Source organism: Melampsora larici-populina, assembly GCF_000204055.1.
Source record: "Melampsora larici-populina 98AG31 unplaced genomic scaffold MELLAscaffold_44, whole genome shotgun sequence".
Lineage (NCBI taxonomy): Eukaryota > Fungi > Basidiomycota > Pucciniomycetes > Pucciniales > Melampsoraceae > Melampsora > Melampsora laricis-populina.
The window spans coordinates 709,295-730,829 of record NW_006768808.1 but is presented as its reverse complement, the minus strand read 5'-3'; the positions used below and the strand labels follow the sequence as shown (position 1 = coordinate 730,829).

The 21,535-nt window shown below is 43.0% G+C and overlaps 3 protein-coding genes across 3 annotated transcripts; 1 reads left to right on the top strand and 2 right to left on the bottom strand.

Annotated features, from left to right (window-relative positions):
* Positions 1-1,449: 1,449 nt before the first annotated feature.
* On the top strand, positions 1,450-2,565 carry MELLADRAFT_110490 (uncharacterized protein; the record flags this gene model as incomplete). Its single annotated transcript, XM_007414577.1, has 3 exons — positions 1,450-1,619; positions 2,065-2,278; positions 2,404-2,565. The coding sequence occupies 3 exons, from the start codon at positions 1,450-1,452 to the stop codon at positions 2,563-2,565; spliced, it is 546 nt and encodes a 181-aa protein (XP_007414639.1).
* Positions 2,566-10,540: 7,975 nt separating this feature from the next.
* MELLADRAFT_66626 (uncharacterized protein) lies at positions 10,541-11,558 on the bottom strand (the record flags this gene model as incomplete). The annotated part of the gene is made up of 2 exons (XM_007414563.1): positions 10,541-10,776; positions 11,018-11,558. The coding sequence occupies 2 exons, from the start codon at positions 11,556-11,558 to the stop codon at positions 10,541-10,543; spliced, it is 777 nt and encodes a 258-aa protein (XP_007414625.1).
* A 5,667-nt stretch (positions 11,559-17,225) lies between these two features.
* MELLADRAFT_66625 (uncharacterized protein) lies at positions 17,226-17,681 on the bottom strand (the record flags this gene model as incomplete). Its single annotated transcript, XM_007414562.1, has 1 exon — positions 17,226-17,681. The coding sequence occupies one exon, from the start codon at positions 17,679-17,681 to the stop codon at positions 17,226-17,228; it is 456 nt and encodes a 151-aa protein (XP_007414624.1).
* Between the last annotated feature and the right edge of the window lie 3,854 nt (positions 17,682-21,535).

Here is a 21,535-nt window from a genome sequence, read left to right as displayed (position 1 = left end):
TCTTTCCTATTTATCTTTAACCTTCCCTTTGCTTTCTCCACCTCCAGCTCCCATGCATCTTCTTCAACTACCCACTCTCTTTTCCCCCACTCGCTTCGTCCTTTGATCTCCAATTTTCACCTCGAGTAAGTTCTCCTCTTTACTGTTCTCCCTTTTCAACCTTTTCTAATCTCTACCCCATTTTATTTTACCTATTTCTTTCCTTCCTAGGATCCGAATCTTCCCCAATTGAACCGAATCTCACTCAAAAAGACCCACACCCTTCAAATCTTCCCACAGTCCTCTTTTTGCAGTTTATCGAAGCAATTTACCCCTATCGTGCTCTTATCTTCGATTCCAGCACTCAATCTTGATCTTGCTCTTATCTCTTTCACATATTTTGACTTTAACCTTCAACTGTAAGTTATTCTCTCAATCACGTTTCTTCTTTTTTAGAGTTTTACTGACACTTATCCTTTTAATTTATTCCTTTCTTGCCTTGATCACCCTTTCTAGATATCCATTGATCGATCTCCACCTCACACAATTCAATTCCCACTTCAACTTTCTTTCCTTTAAGCGTGAGTTCTTCTCTCGACCAATCCTCTTCTTTTAACCTTATACTGACTCCTATTCATCTAATTTATTCATCTCTTTTCTCGATTGTCTTTCTACGTACCCATCAATCGATCTCCACCTCACACAATTCGATTTAAACTAAAAACTTTCATTGCCTCATTACTCTCACCCCCTCACTGCCTATTCCTTTATCTTTGCTTGCTCTTGTATTCTCATCTCGTCTTTGATTTGAACTTGTTTCTTAGGTTGATTAATTTAATTTATTTATTTAATTTTTTTATTTTTCTTGTCTTTACTTCAATTCAAATATATAAAATTTAATTTCCTTTCGATTTATGTGATCTTTTATGATTTGTAAAAAAAATATCGATATACAAACTGAATAAAAAATTAATTTTGTTGTTTCATTTTATTGAATTCTTAGTCTTCTGAGCCTCAATACAATCGTGATGATGAGTTGAAAAATTTAATAACCGTAGAATAGTATGAGCAGCCAACCTTGAGCTTCAGCTATAAATAATGCTGAGCTCAAGTCGAATCTGTTCACCACAGCGTGAAATTATAAGTTTGAAACCCAATTGAGCAAAGTTGCGGTGTATGAGTCCGCAACTTCCTCCAATCACGGGTTTCGTTTGCAACACGTTCACATTACGTTTGCAGGTTACCCTCAGGCTCTGCTGGCACCTGCCTATTCATTACATATGAATAATTATGTGATACATATTACATATGTCCAGTCCCTTTCACATAGTGCAATATATATATGATATGTTGTATGTAAGTAAATACAAACAAACATTTTAAAAAAAACCCTTTCAAAGATTCATCCAGCTGCCATCCACTTGTCCATGGTAGATCTTTAGTATACACTTCTATCTCAACTCTTTCACCATGCCCCAGAAAGGATCATCCCAATATCACCCAAAGGGTAGATCACCAACACCCTCCACTGGAACTCCTTTAGAGATGATTCAAAGAAGAGATCAAAACAAAAAAAATCAAAATCAAAATCATCCCCACGCCATAAAGGAAAAAGTGGATCACACTGTCAAAACTCCAGTGTTGAAATGAAGAAGGAAATCCTGAAACAGGATTATCTCAAGACCGTAGACACTTTGGAAATTAAACAATCAAATGTGAGTTTGTTTGCATAATCTTCCATCAAACCCAAGTTCAAGAATGGCTTGCTGGTGGTGAAAATCCTGGAACATAGCTAATCACACACCTGCATCTTTGAGTACTCATGTGCCGCCCCAATGCAACAAGCCCAATCCCACCTCCACCAACCTCCTCTGAAAGACTTGTTTTGGAGGATCAGTATGCAGAATCCGACTTCCCAGACAATCTCGGACCATGCCTTCTGCCAGCCAATCTGCTTCTGTGAATCACTAACCGTATCAGTGACACGTATTACAATACCTTAGATATGACACTACATTGATGGGGTCTTGACCGTTTCACATTTGATTGGGATGGGAATTTTGATGATGCTTTTTATCAAATTAGTGTTCAATTATTCCTCAAAACATTTGAGCTTGCTGTTAATACAAAGGAGTATGGCCTTGATAGACTCAAAAAGTATTGTGAAACTATTCAACTTGTTGCCATGGTCTTTTGTGCATCCAAAACTCTTCGAGCTGGGTACAAGGCTCAGATAAGTAATCCACTTGTATTTCAAGATTGTTACAAAATGAATGAAGGTAGAAAAGAAAAAGAAAATGTGAGTTAGACTTGATCTTTTTTTCTGCTGATGCTGACTACGTGTTTTGTCTCAATTATCTCAGCGGCTCACCAAGTATTGAGAATTCTTGAAAGAATGTGGGGTTCACCGCAAAATTGCATCAGTATTTAGAAGGAAAAACTGTATGTTTATGGGCAAAGTTGAAGAGGTTGAGATCCGAATTGGTTGCCAAATTCAAAAAGAACGATGGGTTTATTACTCGCAGTTCTGCAAATCCCAATATCTTATGTGGCTTCCCCTCATCAAGATTTTCAAAACGTACCTGAAGGCCTCCCTTTGGACCTTTACAGTGAAGAATTTAAATCAATCTTGCTTTCTCTTATGCTACTTCGCTACAAGGAAAAAAATGCCTGTCTTCCGTCACTTGATCAAGACATCAAAAGTGTCTTCCCTCAGCCAGAAAACATGATAGACTACAGCACAGACGAATCGCTTGCCTCACTTAGCAATGAAGACTCTCATATTTCCCAATCTGATCACATCAACAGTGTAGATGAAGATGATAGTGACATAGATGTTGAGATAAGTCTTACAGTCCTGCGTGACTAATCGTCTTTCTTCATTGTCATATGTGACATATCAAATATGTGAATATCAAATATGTCTACAACTGTCCTACGTCGACTACACCTAGTCTCTACAGTCCTGCGAGACTTTCTCATTTGATTTCCGCTGTGCTTTACAACATGTTAGTCGTGTGATAGTTCTACAGATGTTCACTATATAATCCCACTGGAGCAGCATCAGGAAAGGTGTTTTCTTTCTTCACCTTTCCTCTGTTTCATCTCACGCTGCTCCAGGTAGGATCCACATCTTTTTCTCTTGTCTTTTCTCTCTTTCTTCTCTTTGATGAAATCAATCTAAACCTTTCCTCTGTTTCATCTCACGCTGCTCCAGATTCAGCTTTAGATCTGATTTATCAGCTCAAGAGGTTATGAGCCCATCGGCTACCGCCTGAAACTCTATCTCGAATACTCTACCAACTCAATCACAACCTTAATCTTCTTCTATTCAATTTTTTTTACTATTCTTCATCCTTCGTCTCGGAAAGGTCCGAAGGTGAATGAAGATAGTAAATCTTCCCATGGCTTCCTCGAACACCGATGATAAAGAGATCCGTCTCTCTGGTATCACGTCTCTTCGCCCACCTAGTGAAGATTCCAATTATCACGATTGGGAATTCAAGGTGGAACTCGCCCTCGATGCAGCCAAACTGGGCTACGTTCTCCAACCTATTGCCGTCAAGGACAGATCCAATAACTGGGATGACGACAATACCAAAGCTTGTACACTCATCTCGCGATCCATTGAGGATGGTAATCTTAAGTACATCAAACCTCATCAAAGGGATGCTGCCGGTATGTGGAAAGCGCTTCGAGTTGCTCACGAAGACTCGTCCACTGGTGGAAGGATGCATCTACTCCACAAACTAATCACCACTCGTATGGAAGGGAGCGATATCGATGCCCACATCAACTCTCTCCATAAAATCTATGAACGCCTCGACTCACTCATCACAACTGAAGCACCTCTTACAGTAGATGATATCTACACCACCTCCATTCTTACATCCCTTCCTCTTGACTGGTTACCGGTTATAACTCCGCTCATGCAACGCACGACCGTTGACTCCGCTACCGTGATCAAAGCGCTCAAAAACGAAGCCACCAGACGAAAAACCTCTTCTGACTTGATCTCTCCATCGGACTTGGTTGCAGCACGAGCCTACGCCAACAATCGAACTTTCAATAACAATAATCGCTCAAATCAGGGACAACGTCGAAATACTAAATTCTGTACTCACTGCGAGCGAACCAACCACGACGTCGAAAACTGTTGGGTCCGCCAGAACTCGTCCCGTGGCTCCTCATCATCTAATCGAGGTGGTAGACACTCATCTTCCAGCCGACCTAATCGCCAATCGACCAAGGCGGGCAAGACCTCTGTCGTCACCTTAGAATTTAGTGATGATGAAGATAACTCTCAAGACGGAACCGAAACTGTTCAAGCAAAGTCCGCTAGAGTTTTAACAGCCAATAGTGTCTCAACCTCCTTTGACTGGAACATTGATTCCGGTTGTTCTCTTACTATGACTCCCGACAAATCCGCTTTGACCGAATTGGAGTCGTCGAACAAAAAGATTCAACTGGCTGATGCGTCCTACATCAAGTCTACTCACTCCGGCATAGTCGGTTTACTGATGTCATCTACTCTTCATCATCATCGATCTTTACTTGTCCCAGGTCTTCAAGAGCCTTTACTTTCTGTTTCTTCTCTGTGTGATGATGGATTTAAAGTTGTCTTCGACAAATCATCATGCTCTTTCTTCAAGTCTGATGATATAAACCTCACCGAGCCCCTAGGAATAGGGTATCGACGAGGTAATCTTTATTATATCCCTTCCAAGGTACATACTCCTTACTCCAACTCAACTTCAGTTAGCAAAACTAATAGGTCTCTTCTCGACTGGCTTAACACTCTTGGTCACATAGGTCTTAAACCACTAAAGACTTTTCTCAAGAAACACAATATAATTCCAAGCGTGTTAGATGAGATAGAAGTGCAGAGGTGTTCAACTTGCGTAGAATCAAAGATGTCTCGTCACTCGTTCAAGTCAAGAGCAGAATATCGTGCCACATCAATTGGTGAACTGATTCACTCAGATGTATGCAGCTTTGAAGTTTCTTCTCGAGAAGGTTATAAGTACTTTGTAACTTTTATAGATGATTACTCTAAATTTACAATCATTTATCCAATGAAATTGAAAAGCGATACATTTGCCTGTTTTAAAGCCTTTTGTGCAAAATTTGAACTTCGTCTCTCATCCACCATTAAGAAGCTAAGGACCGACAATGGCGGTGAATATCTTTCAAATGAGTTCAAATCATACCTATCGGAAGCTGGGATTGATCACGATCCCGGACCACCTCACTCGCCTCAATTGAATGGAGTTTCTGAAAGAACAAATCGAACGATTTGCAACCATATCAGATGCTCGTTAGCCAGCTCTGGTCTCTCGAAGTCATACTGGGTAGATGCTCTCAGATTTCTTGCTCACTCTTTAAACTCAATTCCCTGCTACACACCCTCAGGATTTGTATCCCCTTCATCTCTAGTATCCATTGCTCCCATTGATCCCTCAAGATGTCATCCATTTGGTTGTGAGGTGTACTACAAGATCCCGGAGGCTAATCGGAAGAAGCTTGATCCCAAGGGGAGTCGTGCAATTTTTCTCTCGTATCTTCCTGACGGGAATGGATACAATGTCTGGGATATCTCCAGCGCGAAAGTTGTGAAGTCATGTGATGTGTTATTCAACAATGATTTATTTCCAAGTCTTGAAAAGAAGTTGCAACCAGTCATCAAGCGTCGTGAGGCACAGATACCATGGCCTACTCAAACGTCTCCTCTCCCATCTATGAAACACCGTCGCTTGTCAACTTCTATACATAATCCGGCACGTCGTCCAATCTCACCATCTATGTTTCAAGATCTTCCTGTAACGCCTACAAGAGTTATAACTCCAGAATCTGCAACTTCTCCCGTATCTTCCGTTCCTCCTTTATCACCATCTGATTTTCCATCTTTACCTAACAATCCACCTCGACCTACTCCTTCTATACCCATTGTACCTTGTAGAAGACCGTCAACGCCCCCTCATCGAAATCCGTCCAAGTCTAAAATACCATGTGTTCAAAGTACGCCTCCACGTCCTGCTACGCAACCGATACAGTCTCCAATACCTCATGTCAGCGACGAGTCCACTCTTTCACCACCAGTCTCACCCATTGTTGAACAACCTGCAACTCCACCACCAGCTCCCAGACGATCCGGTAGAAATTGAGCTCAACCAGATCGACTAGGAAACTTTGTCAACTCAGCTCATCCAGCTGGTGATGATGTTTCGGACACACCTAAGACGTGGAAGCAATTACTACGGTCTCCAAACAAAGACAGATGGCTTAAGGCTGCGAATGACGAATTCTCATCTCTTCTCGGAATGTCCACATGGAAGCTAGTGCCACGACCTGATAAAAGAAAAATTATAAGGTCGAAATGGGTATTTAAAGTCAAAAGACGCGTTGATAAATCTATTCTCAAACTGAAAGCCCGACTGGTGGCCATGGGATATTCTCAAGTAGAAGGTATCGACTACAACGAAGTATTCGCACCAACCACTCGTCTTGAGACTCTTCGACTTGTCCTTTCAATGATGGCCTCTCAAAAATGGAGTGGTCGACAGGTCAACATCAAAACTGCCTTCCTGAACGGTCATCTTGACGAACCGGTCTACATGACTCAGCCTCCTGGATATGAAGATCCAGACTATCCGGACTGGGTTTGTGAAGTGACTCGCTCTATATACGGTCTCAAACAATCTCCTTGCCAATGGAATCTCGAACTCCATAAAGTGCTCATTTCACTTGGTCTCACTCAATCGCGTCATGACCCCACTCTCTACTTCGAACTTGTTAACGGCAAGGTACAGGGTCTCATAACTGTTCATGTTGACGATCTCTCAGTTGTAGGTCCAGACAGCTTTGTCAACAACTTCATTGCTCAACTTTCATCTCACTTTGACATTGGTTCAAACAAAGAATTACACCATTTCCTATCTCTCAATATCCGACGTGACCTGTCAAAGAATCTCTGCTTTATCAATCAGACGCACTACATCATGGAACTTCGTGATAAATTTCTCACTGGCTCGGTTATCAAAGTCCATACCCCGACAGACAGTTCGTTCAAAGATCTTCTTCCACGACGTGCTGATGAAGCAGTCTCTCCAGGTCATTACCAGAGTCTTATCGGTGCTCTGCTGTGGGTCGCACAATGTACTCGTGCCGACATCTCATTCTCAATCAGTCGCCTGTCCCAATTCCTCAAGGACCCCTCTGAAGCCCATTGGAAGGCAGGTCTCAGGGTTCTCAGTTACCTAGTCACAACGTCAGATCTCTCTCTTCAGCTAGGTGGTGACGCATCCATATCAGGTTACTCCGACTCCGATTGGGCAGAAGACCGACATGATCGTCGATCTACCACAGGCTACACCTATCGATGGGGCAGTGGACCAATATCTTGGCGTTCACGAAAGCAAGCCACTGTTTCTCTCTCAAGCACCGAGGCCGAATACAAAGCCCTGTCCGATTCTTGTCGAGAAGGGTTATGCCTAGGTAATCTACTCACTGAACTAGGTGTCCTGCCTTCCTCGTCCATCCCTCTACACGTTGATAACGAGGGTGCCGAGGCCCTAGCCAAGAACCCACAACACCACTCCCGCACCAAACACATTCACACTCGCTATCACTTTGTGCGCGAATGTGTAGCCGATAATTCCATCTCCGTACTCCATGTCGCATCAAAAGACATGCTCGCAGACATGCTCACCAAGCCTCTAGGGCGTGTTCTGTTACAATCTCACCGAGAACGTTTTGGCATAGTTTGATTTTCTTTCTATATTTTCCTTTACACTCTTTTTTTTCTTTCTTTCTTCTTACTTAAACATGTTATTGGTTAATGCATTTGTTTGTTTTCAATTTTCTCATTTTCTTTTATTTCTCTCTTTCATGTTGCACGCAAGGGGGGGTGTTGAGATAAGTCTTACAGTCCTGCGTGACTAATCGTCTTTCTTCATTGTCATATGTGACATATCAAATATGTGAATATCAAATATGTCTACAACTGTCCTACGTCGACTACACCTAGTCTCTACAGTCCTGCGAGACTTTCTCATTTGATTTCCGCTGTGCTTTACAACATGTTAGTCGTGTGATAGTTCTACAGATGTTCACTATATAATCCCACTGGAGCAGCATCAGGAAAGGTGTTTTCTTTCTTCACCTTTCCTCTGTTTCATCTCACGCTGCTCCAGGTAGGATCCACATCTTTTTCTCTTGTCTTTTCTCTCTTTCTTCTCTTTGATGAAATCAATCTAAACCTTTCCTCTGTTTCATCTCACGCTGCTCCAGATTCAGCTTTAGATCTGATTTATCAGCTCAAGAATAGAAATGACACACGTAAACATGAACCAGCATAACCACTGAGTAAAGTTTGATAATTCTAAATTCACATCCAGCTCTGGTGGCAATCTCATCCCTGAAGTAGGACCCCCTTCATCTGCTTTAAAAGCACTGACTCTCTACTTGACCTTGCACATTGACACCGACACACAAGTTGCCTTGGATGCAAGTCCAAGCTCACCCACCTTGGATACTACAGCCAAGGTCGAGGAACTTCATATTGCTTTGCAATTCCAGGAAGCAATCATGGATCAACGACTTTCATTGATTACAATGGGATACAAGTCAAATCTTGACAAGCAATTTGACGCTGAGAGAGATCTGATGTGAAAGGCTATTGAGACAGAGAAAGATTGACTTATTTCAACAATGGCAGAGGAACAAAAACTCTTATTTATTGAAAAGGACCGGATGGCAGCTGAGAAAGAAGAGTTGAAGGCTGAAAAAGAATGAAATTATGAAAAGGAGAAAGATCAGATAAATGCTGCAGTCATAGCTGAGAAAGAAATAATTGAAAAAGAGAAAGATCATATCAATGCTTCAGTAATAGCTGAAAAAGAGCGTATTGATGCAGTTGTTTAAGCTGAGAAAGATGGGATCAACTCTGCATTTGTGGCTGCACATGAAGAATTGGAATCTGAATGCCTCAAACTACATAATGAACAGTGTCTGCTCTCAATTGAATATCAATTTTCATCAGCAATCAAACAGGGTACTCCCACCAGTATGAAACACTATAATCAACCACAACATCCTTCACAAACCCTGACCCATCAATACCCACCGACTCAACCATTCCAATCTAATCAAACAATGTGATGTGCAAGTATCTATGATCATCTTGTTTTTGATTCTTGCTTGATGAGTAGTGCTTATGAATTTGAAAATAATGTTATAAACTCAGAACGATTGTAGTTTCAGCGAGTTCAAAATGAGAAAGAGTCACACCAATGCTTCAGGTTGTCCATCAGAAAGTGTAAAAGTTTTGACTACATTTGATACAGCTTTGCTATCCAAGCTTTGCTTCAATATTCCTTTCAACATCTCAAATCGATGGACTTGATACTTTTGAAGGTATCATCAACTTGACTCCTAAACCACCTGTCTCTGTTCACATGGGATTATGTTTCTGCCTTCTTTTGATGTATTTCTTATCAATGCAATTGAATTCATTTCAATTTGATTTTTTTGATTCAGATGGCATTTTTAGAATCATAAAAGCGTAACTACAATTGTTGAGAAGAAATTATGATTCTGTTTCTCCCTTTATCATGTCTATTTCTTACCGAGTCCTCTGTTCACATCTATTTCTCACCAATTATGCAATTGAATTTGCCTCAATGTGATCCTCTGTGATTAGATTGCTTTTGGAAGAATTGTAAAAAGGAGCTACAACCGTGAACATGAGATTCAAAAATTGTATCCCAAGCTTGATCATAATCCCAGAAGAGTCTAGATTTAAGGCCTAGACACTTTCATCATGCTTTTTGAGCAATCAAATTGTTGGCCATGACTGGAGCTTGTAGATTCATACTTACAATCAAAGCTTCTGATAACTTAACTGATGCTTTAATGGGATTGGGGTGCTTTACTTGTAAAGCATAAAGGAGACCGAAAAATATCAAATTGAAGTGGATAATCTTGAGTTCTTATAAAGCTTTACATGACTGTAAATACAAGTGTGATTCACAACACCATGATATCATCAAGATCAACAATGGCCACAGTGCCTTTAGAGATACTGTAAGTGCCTGGAGCTTACCAATGGATTGCAACATGACTGATTATATTGGTCACTCTGCAGATCAACAACTTTGAAAGGTCTTTGTCATATTTTAAATGTATATTAGATTGAGAAAATTGATGGGAAAGATACGGCGAGAATGCACAATCTTTTGCAGAAAGCTCTGGAAAGACATTTATACCTAGATAGCTGTCAGTTTTAGTGTGTTGATAATCAGTCAGAGTGTGAGTGAAGATGATAAAAATTGAGCCAAAGTATTTTCTACCGTCAAGGGGATTATTCACTTGGACTAAACTGTTACCCTCATGATGCTTGGAGATGGAAATTTGTTTTCCATTCCAAGGTAAGCTGATATGGAGAGTTGCCTGTGGACTCAAGATAGGAAGATCAAAGTTAAGAGGGCATTGGCCTGTGTCTTGCCATTTATAATGATCCAAGCCACAACACATCTTATAGAATGTCAGATACAAATCACGGTCAAGCTTTTTGGTTGGCCGCGGGTTGGTTTTGGTATCTACAGAAGAGAGTTTCAAAGTTGAAGCAAAAGGCAACAAAGTTTTGAAGGTGTCCTTCAAAATACCAGGCTGCATCTGGGAGGAAGTTTTGAGAAGTAGACAAAGTTTGTTGCGCCGCACAACTTCCTTGATCATAGTCGTACTTGTGGTAGCTATCATAATTGGTTGAATGGTAAGTATTGTGCACAAGTAGATTTACTATACATAAAATAGAAAAACCAACCCATTTGTTTATTTGTCCAAACCTTTGCCAGTAGATGATTGATGCACTCTGCGGCCCAAGCTGTTAAGCTTGCAGATGGGCCTGAGTAATCAATGATATCCTGATAGTGTAGAGAATAGTGGTGGTTTGGTTTCACCTCACAGTGCTTGTATATACCTTGAATTTCTTTGACATACTTGGGAAGGAAGTGGCGTAGAGCATCGGAATGCTTGCTACTTTGTCTTTTGCTTGTGAGGAGTCTTGTTATTGCCACAAGATCCTGAATATTCTCAAATTTGGCAGGTGAGGTTTTTGGATCCCAAATCTCGGCAGCAACTAGTGGGAGAAAAATTTGAAATATCTTGAACCATGTATCAAACTTGAGCTTTCTGTGTGAAGGATTCCCAAAATTGTGTGGCGGTTTGGCTATCCAGGCCGGTAAAATGACTTGGCTCATGGCAGTTTGTAAGTTCTTCAAATTTTTCAGGGCTTGCTTTGCATCTTCAGGCTCTTCAGATGTTTCAAAAGTATTTTCTCCGTCTGAAACTTCAATCTCGCTATCATCATCATTGTCAATATAGCTATCACCCAAAAGAGTATCATGATCATCTTCTGGATGGAAGCTTGAGTTGGAGCTTGTTCCATCCTCCATTGGAGCATTGGTTATGCTGATGTTTTGGTTTGAAAGGCTACAAAAAAAATGATTTTCCTTCTCTAAATCCATTATGTCAACATCTTCAACATTCTCTGCCTCTATTTCAATTCCCTCAATCTCCATTGTGATGTCAAAGTCCTCTGATTCCCCTGCAAGCTCATCTAACTCTTCTTTTAACTTCTGATTGTGTCTTTGAGTTTTCTTCTCTTTGATTTTGGTCTGTAGCTCTGTAAGGTTCTTGTGAGAACCTTCACTAGCGTCCGGATGAGAATCCGGCACGACTTCTCGAGAGAGCACGATTGGACAATTAACTTGGAACCTCGTTATATGAATTACAAGCTGGTTCCAGAAAGTCCAGATGAAGGCTCTCTGAGGAGTCAGTAACAGTCTAATGAAATAAAACAACAAGAAAGCTGATAAAAGAAATATGCTCACCTGGTTCCAGAAAGTCCAGATGAAGGCTCTCTGAGGAGTAAGGACTATCTGGAACCGGGCTTCGAGCAAGAAAGTATATCCCCGCCTAACTAATCCCATACTCTAAAGCCATGAATGTCCGCCTACATGTGTACACCTTACACCCTTCCCTCCTAAAAACAAAAGTCTAATCACCACAAACACACACAAAAGAAAAAAAAAGCGAAAATGGCATAACTCGCCCTGTTAAATTGTGACCATAACGCGTCCCTGAGAAATAGAAAAAAAAATTGAGTTAAATTGAATAAAGTGAAATAGCAAATCGTAAGAAAAGTAAAAAACGGAAAAGAAAATTTATGTGAAGATTGTAATCTTGAAGGGATTCATTATAGTCATTGTAAAATCTCATCTGAATCGTGAAAAGTAAAACATGAATTGATGAATCGTCGTGCCTTGAAACTTGAGTCTTGTGTCTTGAAGTAATTTGATTTTTTTATGAATATTTCCTCTTGAAGCTTGTCCCACTGGAAAAGTGAATGATGGTCATCCCGTATGTCGCCGCAGAATCTGTTATTTAGGAGAGAATTCTGCTTGCCAGCCGCTTCACTTAAAATCTTTCAAAGAAAATTTATCAAACTCACTTGCGGGGGTGCTGGCGCATAATAATGCACACCCCCTTGTCAACGTCCTCGCTTGCCTCAAAGGCATCCAGGTCCTGGTCCTAAGAGGTTGTTTTCGGCCGTGACAAAGTCACTATCGTAACTGCAACAACCCTCGTCTTCCACCATTCGTCGCTGTACCCCGTGATTCTCGCTTAAGGTTCTGTTATTTTGGAAGAAACAAAGCTTGCCAACTGCGTCGTTACTACAAGAATCTAGAGAATTATCAAACTCACTTGCGGGGGTGTTAGCGCAATAATTGCACACCCCCTCGTCACGTTTCGTAGCATGCCCCAAGGGCTCCTGTCCAGGACCGTAAGGGGTTGTTTTCCGAACTGACGAAACCGTGCTGACGGCTGCAATCGTACTAACTGCCACGTCGACACCTCTTCCATGGTATAGTTTCAGTTTCGAGATGTGAAAAATAGGATGTGTCGAATCCTCCGGTTGAAGTTGTAGACGGAAATCTCGACCGGCATTCAGTACCTCTTGAACTTCGTAAGGTCCGTCATAGCGCGCCCGGAGCTTCTTTGTTGGACGTCCTTTGCCTCCTACAACCTGCTGACGATCAGTACTGTCAATCATGACCCAGTCACCTACAAGAAAAGGTGTTCCTTCGCGGCGACGCTGATTGTACTGCAAGGCCTGCTCCACACGACTACACCACAGACGATCCCTCCACGTAGCCCACTCAGACTCCCTGCGCTCAATCCAGTGCTTCACATCGTCATTGTCGGCCTCTGACGGACTTTGAATAGGAAACAATCGCGGGATTCGTCCATAAACAAAGTGAAACGGCGAGACACCGGTAGATGAATTAACGGCGGAATTGATAGCAAACTCGGCCGAAGGCAAGGAATTCAACCACCTTCCGTGTTTCTCACCCGCGAAGTGCCTCAAAATCTGACCCACAGTTTTGTTAGACCGTTCACTTTGCCCATCGGCTTGTGGATGGTAAGACGTCGACAGCTGGATGCGGACTCCTAGAAGTTCGTGCAGGTGTTGCCAAAACTTGGAGGTCCAGGCTATGTCTCGATCTCCAATGACGGACTCAGGTAAGCCAAATATCGACGACCAAGCTGCAAATAACCTGGTTGCCGACCGTTCCGCTGTATCCCGCTGCGAAGCTGGTATCAGACGTACAAAACCTGTGAGTCTACAGGTGCAAGAAAGTATCATGTCATATCCTGAAACCTTTGGGAAGGGACCAATAAAGTCGATAGCTATTGATTGCATTGGTTGATGAGGCACTGCGGTGCTCTGTAATTTGCCGGTTGTGGATGTTGTTCGAGCCTTGTTACGCTGACACGAGTCACAGGAACGCAGTTGCTCCTCCACATCTTTAGCCATACTTGGCCAAAAGAAAGTAGTCCTTACTCGCGCCAATGTTTTCTGTACACCTAAATGACCTAAAGCAGTGTGCGCTTGATTAATGAAGTCCTGGCGCAACCCCTTGTAATTAGGAACCACCAACCGGCCATCCAGGTACATGAGGTCCTCTTTGATGAGGCAGTCTTCTTGTAAAGGCAAAACTTTCTGTAATTTTTTGCAGAAAGCGTCTTGAGTATAACCCTCCCGAATTGCATGTATCTCAGCTTCCCTCAATCGGCCTCGCACTTCATAAGCAGCTATGTCTTCGCGTCGTGAGAGCGCATCCGCGACTGAGTTATCTTCCCCTTTGAGATAACGGAAGTTTAAGTCAAATTGCGACAAGGTCTCAAGCCAACGGGCCTGACGCCTGCTGAGGTTACGTTGCGTGAGAAGAGTCGTTAAAGAGTGATGGTCTGACATCACGTTCACGCGCATACCCAATAGCAACAGCCGCCATTTGTTCAGCGCGTTGATAACTGCTAACAGCTCTTGCTCATGAACCTATTAGTTCTTCTTAGCCGGGTTCATCGTCCGACTTTCATACGCAATTGGCGAAGCGGTCTCCCATTCGAGACCTTGAAATAGAGCTGCGCCCAGCCCATTCCCGCTGGCGTCCGTGAACAGCCAGAGCGGCTCATTTGAATCATAATCGAGATTGCGGAGGACTGGGAGTGTCGTGATTAATCTCTTGATGTTGTTGAAAGCCGTTTCTTCAGCTTTCCCCCATTGGAATGGTTTGCTCTTCAAAGACGTACTTGTTAATGGGGACAAGGTACCAACATAGTGTGAAAGTCCGTCAATGAACTTCTTCATCCATTGGACGGTGCCTAAGAACTTGAGAAGTTGCTTCGAGGTGGTTGGCGAAGACCATTTTGAAATTTTTTTGACTTTTTCATCATCAGGACAAATACCTGCTTCACTGATTTGATGACCTAAGAATTTAATTTCTTTCCTGAAGAGTTTGCTTTTCTTGACTGAGCAGTATAACTTAGCAGTGCGCAACCGTTCCAAAACTTGACGTAAATGAATTTCATGTCCTTCTACCGTTTGTGAGAAAATCACAATGTCGTCAATATAGACAACACAGATTTTTCCTATCAAATCACCCAGAATCTCCTCATTTCGTGCCTGATGCGTAGCCGGGCCGTTGGTAAGTCCCATTGGCATTACTACCCATTCATACAGGCCCCAAGGAGTCTTTACTGCCGTCAGCGGAATGTCCTCCTCCCTCATACGATCTTGAAAGAAGGAACTGATTTGATCCACTACAGACCATACTTTCCCTGTCGCTACCAGACGCACAGCTTCATCGACATTTGGTAGAGGGGAACGGTCCTTAACTGTATATTTGTTCAACGTTCGATAGTCACAGACCCACCTTGGCAACTCTGATGGGTCCTTCTTCGGTATTATCATCGAAGGAGAAGCATATTGGCTCTGAGACTGTCGAAGTCGTCCTGCTTTCACATGCTGATCCAGAAGCTTTTTCCATGCATCCAGATATTTTCGTGGATATCCGTATTGTTTCTCGTTGATTGTGACATTTGGATCAGTCAGAATGATCTTGTGTCTAACACGTCTATTCACATCCGGTAAACATTCCGGGAAAGTTTCATCCGGCGCATCTTCTTCCTCCACTGGAGGAAGTTCTGCCGGGAAAAGATCCTCAAAGTCTTCAAAGACCTTGGCCTCACAATCACTTAAGTCTTGCACCTTAAAGATTTTGTCAATGTTCTCAATTGCACACAAGATTCTGTTCATTTTTGATTGCATTTCTTTCTCATAAAAAACCTTTCCGGTTGGCATATGCAATACACAACTTCGATGCAGCGAGATATCTAATTTGAATTTGGTTAAGAAGGGCGACCCCAGGATCATATCGTAGGACAAGCTTAAAGGTGCCAGTTTGAAGAAAACCGCTCCGAAACGTGTGCTGGGATTTTCGCACTTCAGGTTAGCCATGGCAAAGTCTTTTAATACCAAAGGAGCCCCTTCCGTAGGAATAGCTAGGCGTACCTCGACTGGTGACACCAATGGCCTTCGCGGGATATGTAATTCACGCGCCGTCTTGTCGGATAAGAGATTTGTGCCCGCTCCTGAATCAATAAGAGCACGGACCGTTTTCCCATTGCAAATCGGCTCTAAGATGATGGGTGCTAAAGATTTTGAAGGTACGCACCCTAATTCACCATCCGCCTGATCTTCTATTTGACTAGCCTGAAAGTGATCGGCTTCTTCATACGCAGCGATGTCTTCTGTGAACATGTCGGAAACGTTCTCCACAGCCGCGACACGGGATACTGCTGGTGTCGGCGCTGGACGACCTGCTGGCCTTTGGGTCGGAGCTCCAGCAGCTGTTGGTGTAGTCGTCGTAGGGGGTGTGCGACGAGGTCTTGGACCAGGATTAAAATCGGCTGGTACCGATAGAAAACAAGGGTTTCGTCGAGTACAGCTTGCATTGTTGCATTTCTCCTTGCAAGTTGCACAGATACCTGTTCTTCTGAGGTACTCATGATACCTCCAGGCGTTGTCCGCTCGTTCCTCATCTGAGCGTTGTCTAGGAGTGGGCGCCACTCGTGAACCACCAGATGCCGAAAGGGAAGAAGCTGTCACACTTGAACTAACTCTCGATTTCGAAGATGAGTCCGGTATCAATCGGCTATTCGTGAGGAACCGGTAGATGCCGTCAGCTGCATCCTTGAAGACTGGGAAGGAGAAATTCAGCGCCAATAAGAGTTTGTCTTTCTCTATCATATCCTTGACTAGTTGAGGCGCTCCCCAAGTTATGTGTTGTGCCAGGTGTCGATCAGTGACTTGTCCGAAAGGTTTGATAAGTCGGTGAATTGCCTGAGCTCGTTTGACATACTGATCAAACGTTTCTCCAGATTTGATTTCCAGTCGTCGCAGGGCGTTCTCGGTGTCCGTCAGCCAGGCAAATGGTAAAGTACCCATAGCCATCATTTCCATCGCACCCTCCCAAGACTGACGCTTCGACTCGTCCTTATTAGCTTGATACCATGATGACATTTCTTCGTCGTTCAACAAGGACCCCAAAAACTTCAATCTCTCCCGATCGTCTACAAGGTTCTTGATTTCGAACGTCTCTTTGATGAGATTTCGCCAGTGGAAAAGGTCCGCAGGTTTACCGAACTTGCCCGTGAATTTAGGCAGATCGCTCAACTTGACACGATCGGCCGTCATAGAGCTGAGACCTACAGGAATTGCAGGCTGTTGAGGTGGTGCGAGGTATTGATGACCTCCTCAATCAATGGTAGCTGATGTCGCGGATTGGTTTGGCGCTGGTGAGTACAGAGTTGCTAAAGGTGAAGGGTGAGCTGATGACGACCTAAAACCGGCCGGGGTTGATTGAACAGGGTGAGATCTCGGTGAAGCCTCTTGCGCCGCCAGTTTCTTCAGCCCAGCTAACTTGTTGATGAGTAGCGTGGGTCACAGGTGGTTGCTCGTTTTGAACGTGCTCAGTGGTAGCCCTTGACACATTCTCAGGACGTGAAGTTTGTTGAATACGTCCCATAGGAGTTGGAGACGTTGGGGTTTGATTCGCGTAATGGCTGAAGGTGTTTGAACCTGTCACACGGGTTGCGTCTTCTTGTCCCAGGTCGGTGTCAGCGACGGAGTCCCTAGGAGGTGGAGCTTGCCTTCGTTCAGCCAAAAGCTCGCGTACGAGCTGCTTTAATTCAGCTGTTTCCTCTCGAGACTGGTTGAGCTGCGCTGATTGTACTTCCAAGCTAGCCACTTGGGAACGTAAATTACGGATTATCTCAGTCTCTTCTGGATTCGACATGGTATTCGTCGGATCGCTGAGTGGAGGCTGTCCGGATGTAGATGTGGTGGTTGGTTTAGGTAGTGGGGTGAATGCAGGAAGAAAACCCGGTGGGTGCGGTGTACGATCAGCCCCAAGTAGCTTCTTGAAGTGCAAATCAACGACTGTCTTCTCAGGAGCTGAGGGTGATATATCAATCGGCGAGAATTTGAGCTTCGGTGAGTCTGATGCGGTAGGATGCGAGAATGAAGAAGCGTAAACGATACGGTCAGTCAGAGCTGCCGGCGATCCCGACACTGAGGCTTCAGGCCTCCAATGGAAGTTCGGTGGTCGACCCGCTGGTGAGGTTTGTATATCCTCTGTGGTCGCTACTTCTTTCTTTTTCTCTTTCCGGGCTTGTCTGATTACCGCTTCTGGATTGTCAGTGTAATTGGTTGGTATCTGAGCAGCCGGCCCGAACATTCGATAAGTCCGTCGATTGGACTTTAATGCCGATATTGATGATTTCAATCCTTTCGAAGACAGTACTTGACAGACGGAGAGTTGACAGATGGCAGATTGCGACAGAACAGAAACCTGGGGAAAAAACAGGGTTGACAGGAAACAGAATGAAGCCGGGTGAATGGAGTGACAGATTATCCCGAAGGATACAACCGAATAGATGACGTGAGATAGTTTGAAAAAAATTGTGATAACTTTAAGGTTCTTGTGAGAACCTTCACTAGCGTCCGGATGAGAATCCGGCACGACTTCTCGAGAGAGCACAATCGGACAATTAACTTGGAACCTCGTTATATGAATTACGAGCTGGTTCCAGTAAGTCCAGATGAAGGCTCTCTGAGGAGTCAGTAACAGTCTAATGAAATAAAACAACAAGAAAGCTGATAAAAGAAATATGCTCACCTGGTTCCAGAAAGTCCAGATGAAGGCTCTCTGAGGAGTAAGGACTATCTGGAACCGGGCTTCGAGCAAGAAAGTATATCCCCGCCTAACTAATCCCATACTCTAAAGCCATGAATGTCCGCCTACATGTGTACACCTTACAAGCTCTCACTGCCAGCATAGATGCCTCGGGTTGAGAAATCCGAGGCATCATCGGAGGCAAATCCTCAGACAGACCTCGTCCAAGGTTTTTGCCCGAGGTATTTTTTTGCCCTGAGAATTACCTCGGATCAAAACCTCGGGAAGCTTCTGTCCGAGGTTTTGCATCCGAGGATACCTCGGATTTTGTAATCCGAGGTAAATATGTTGGTGGTGTCTATTTGATCTTTACAATATTCTTTTTGGGCTTGCTGAAGTTTTTTATTAAGTAAAGGCTCTTCAAGCTCCATCAGATCACGTGCATGATACTCTAAGATCCCGGCTAGATTATGCATTAAATCAAGGATGATCATTCTTGGAGGATCCCAATATTCAAGTTCATTGAGTCCAGCCCATTGTACACTATTTTTTGAAAAGAGCTCATTTTTTGTTTTCTTTGTTGTTGCTTGTTTCCATCTTAGTCATCCACGTGTATGTTTCTCTTTTGTTTGTTTTTCATATTTCTTGATTTCTGTATCATGAAGATCCAGTTTGGGTATGTAGCAGTATGTGCAGGAAAAATTGGACGCATGACTCCCAAATCCCGCAACTTTTTGGAAGCTGGAAGATCTGAAGTCAACGTGCACAGCCAGCAAATTTGGCTTGGAGCCAAAAATCCAAGGATTCCTTGGATTCTGGCTCCAAGTTAACCCCCATCCAAGGATTTAATCGGAGGCAAAGGCCAGGGCCAAAATTTGCCTCGGATTTAACCCTCGGGTGCCCTTTTCCTCGGGGGCGCCGTCCGAGGACTCCTTGGACGTTTGTCTCCGAGCCAAATATGCCGGCAGTGGTGAGAACAACACATCACACAATCCTTCTGTTAGGGTGCCTTGGTGTTTCAACTTGTATTCCAGATTTCCAAAGCGTGTTCAACTCCACGAGTAATGGCCTGAGAACGCTGTCCTGTGGGACTGTGTTTGGCTGACTAGGTCCAGGAATGATACCTGCAATGTATGTATATTCAGGGCAATGGCGAAGATTGATTGGCAGACTGAGGCAAAACATGGATATGTTTCCGATACTGACCTGCTTGCCTAGATGAACAAAATATCATTAATGTTAAAGGGAAACCGCGTTCGCTGGCAAAACCCACTTAAACCCCCAATCAGTACTCCAAAATTGGAGGTTTACATGCTCACCAGATTTAATCTGATTTCCACGCGTCTCACCCCGAATTTGTCCTCATTCCGCTCATCAAATCGTTTTTTCAGCACCACCAATCTTGCACCCACCAGACCACTTGATATGATAGTTATCTACGTGTTCACAAGATTAAGAATCATTACATTTAATCCCAAAGACGGTTCGCTTACAAAACTGGACAAAATCCACCATTAGTGTGATTTTCCAGTTCTGAACCTGGGCAGAAACCTATCTTTGTGAATACATTTGCATTCACCATATTCAAATGCAGCAATTTACCCGCCACATCCTTACCCCTTGCCTCAAAACCGTCCGGAAATAACGACACCGCTGTGATCCCCACTCAATTTGTATCAGAATGTAGTGTAGAGATATTCCTTTCCCATAATCACACAAACCATCCGATACATACCTGAATCCCGCTTGGTGAAAATTGAAAGCGAGATGCCATCATCTCGGATTTCTCCAACCAATTGAATACTCCTATCCTTGCATCTAAACTGGTATACTTTTCAAGTTAGCAGATCTTCTGACTCCATTATGGGGCTCTTCGAGTGATTCTAATTTGCTTTTGTTTGCAGATTTCTTTTTTCTTGAGTGACTTAGATCCAGTCAACGATTTGAATGATGGCTTAGAAGTATTCATACAGATCATAAATGTAAGCAGCCTTTGTCTTTCATTCTCAATCAGAGAAGGATTTGTTTGATAGGCGTGTTGATATCATTCTCTTTTTTCAATTTGTGCATCCATGGTCAACTTGAAACAAACAATTTTCAAGACATGATAGTCTAAATCAACATTCAAAAGTACGCAGAACAGAAGGGGACAGAATCAAATGGCTTGATGATATTGGACACTAGAGCTCCCGCGGGCAAGCCCGCTCCCAGTTTCCATTGATACAAGTTATCTTTTACATATTGTTCCCGAACCACATTGAGCAGTCAGGATGCAGCATCATGTCCGGGTTCCCCCATCAACCAATAGTCCACCCGTAAGGTTGATAAAAAGTTCAATGCAATCTGAGCAATCACTAACACTTGTAATAAATGAAGGCCTTTACAAATAAATATCTAGGCCATATGTTACATTTAATTCCATATCTGAAACATTACAATTGCTCCATGAAATATTCTACATCTGACTTTGTGAGCATCATGTGATTACGTATTATCACCTTCACTGGTACATCTGTATAAGTGCCATCTAAGTTGAGTTACCTGAAGGAGATAGTGCCAAAATCTACACATTACTTTGAATCAGTAAATCGTAAGCGTCCTCTATCCTTCATATGAGAACTAAAGCTAACCATTTGGTATCTCTTCATTTGATGTTCTGAATTTGAAGCTAATATAAATGCAATGCATATTCACTGTGCCATGATTGATCACCTGAAACACGTTATTCCCGAATCTGTGAACATGCTGGACATTCCCTCTAGGATATTCGAAACGCGTCCTACCGATTGTAGCTGAAGAAACGAAGGTTACTGCTTCCATGTTGATTTCCATCATGGAAACATAAATAATAATATAGACACACCTTGGTTGAACTCCGCCAGTAGCATTTCCAACAGCTGTTGTATTTCGTGCTTCAAAGCAAGCGCTTCCCTTTCAGATTCAATTTTGAAGTTGTTTTGGTTGGTCGACATGTT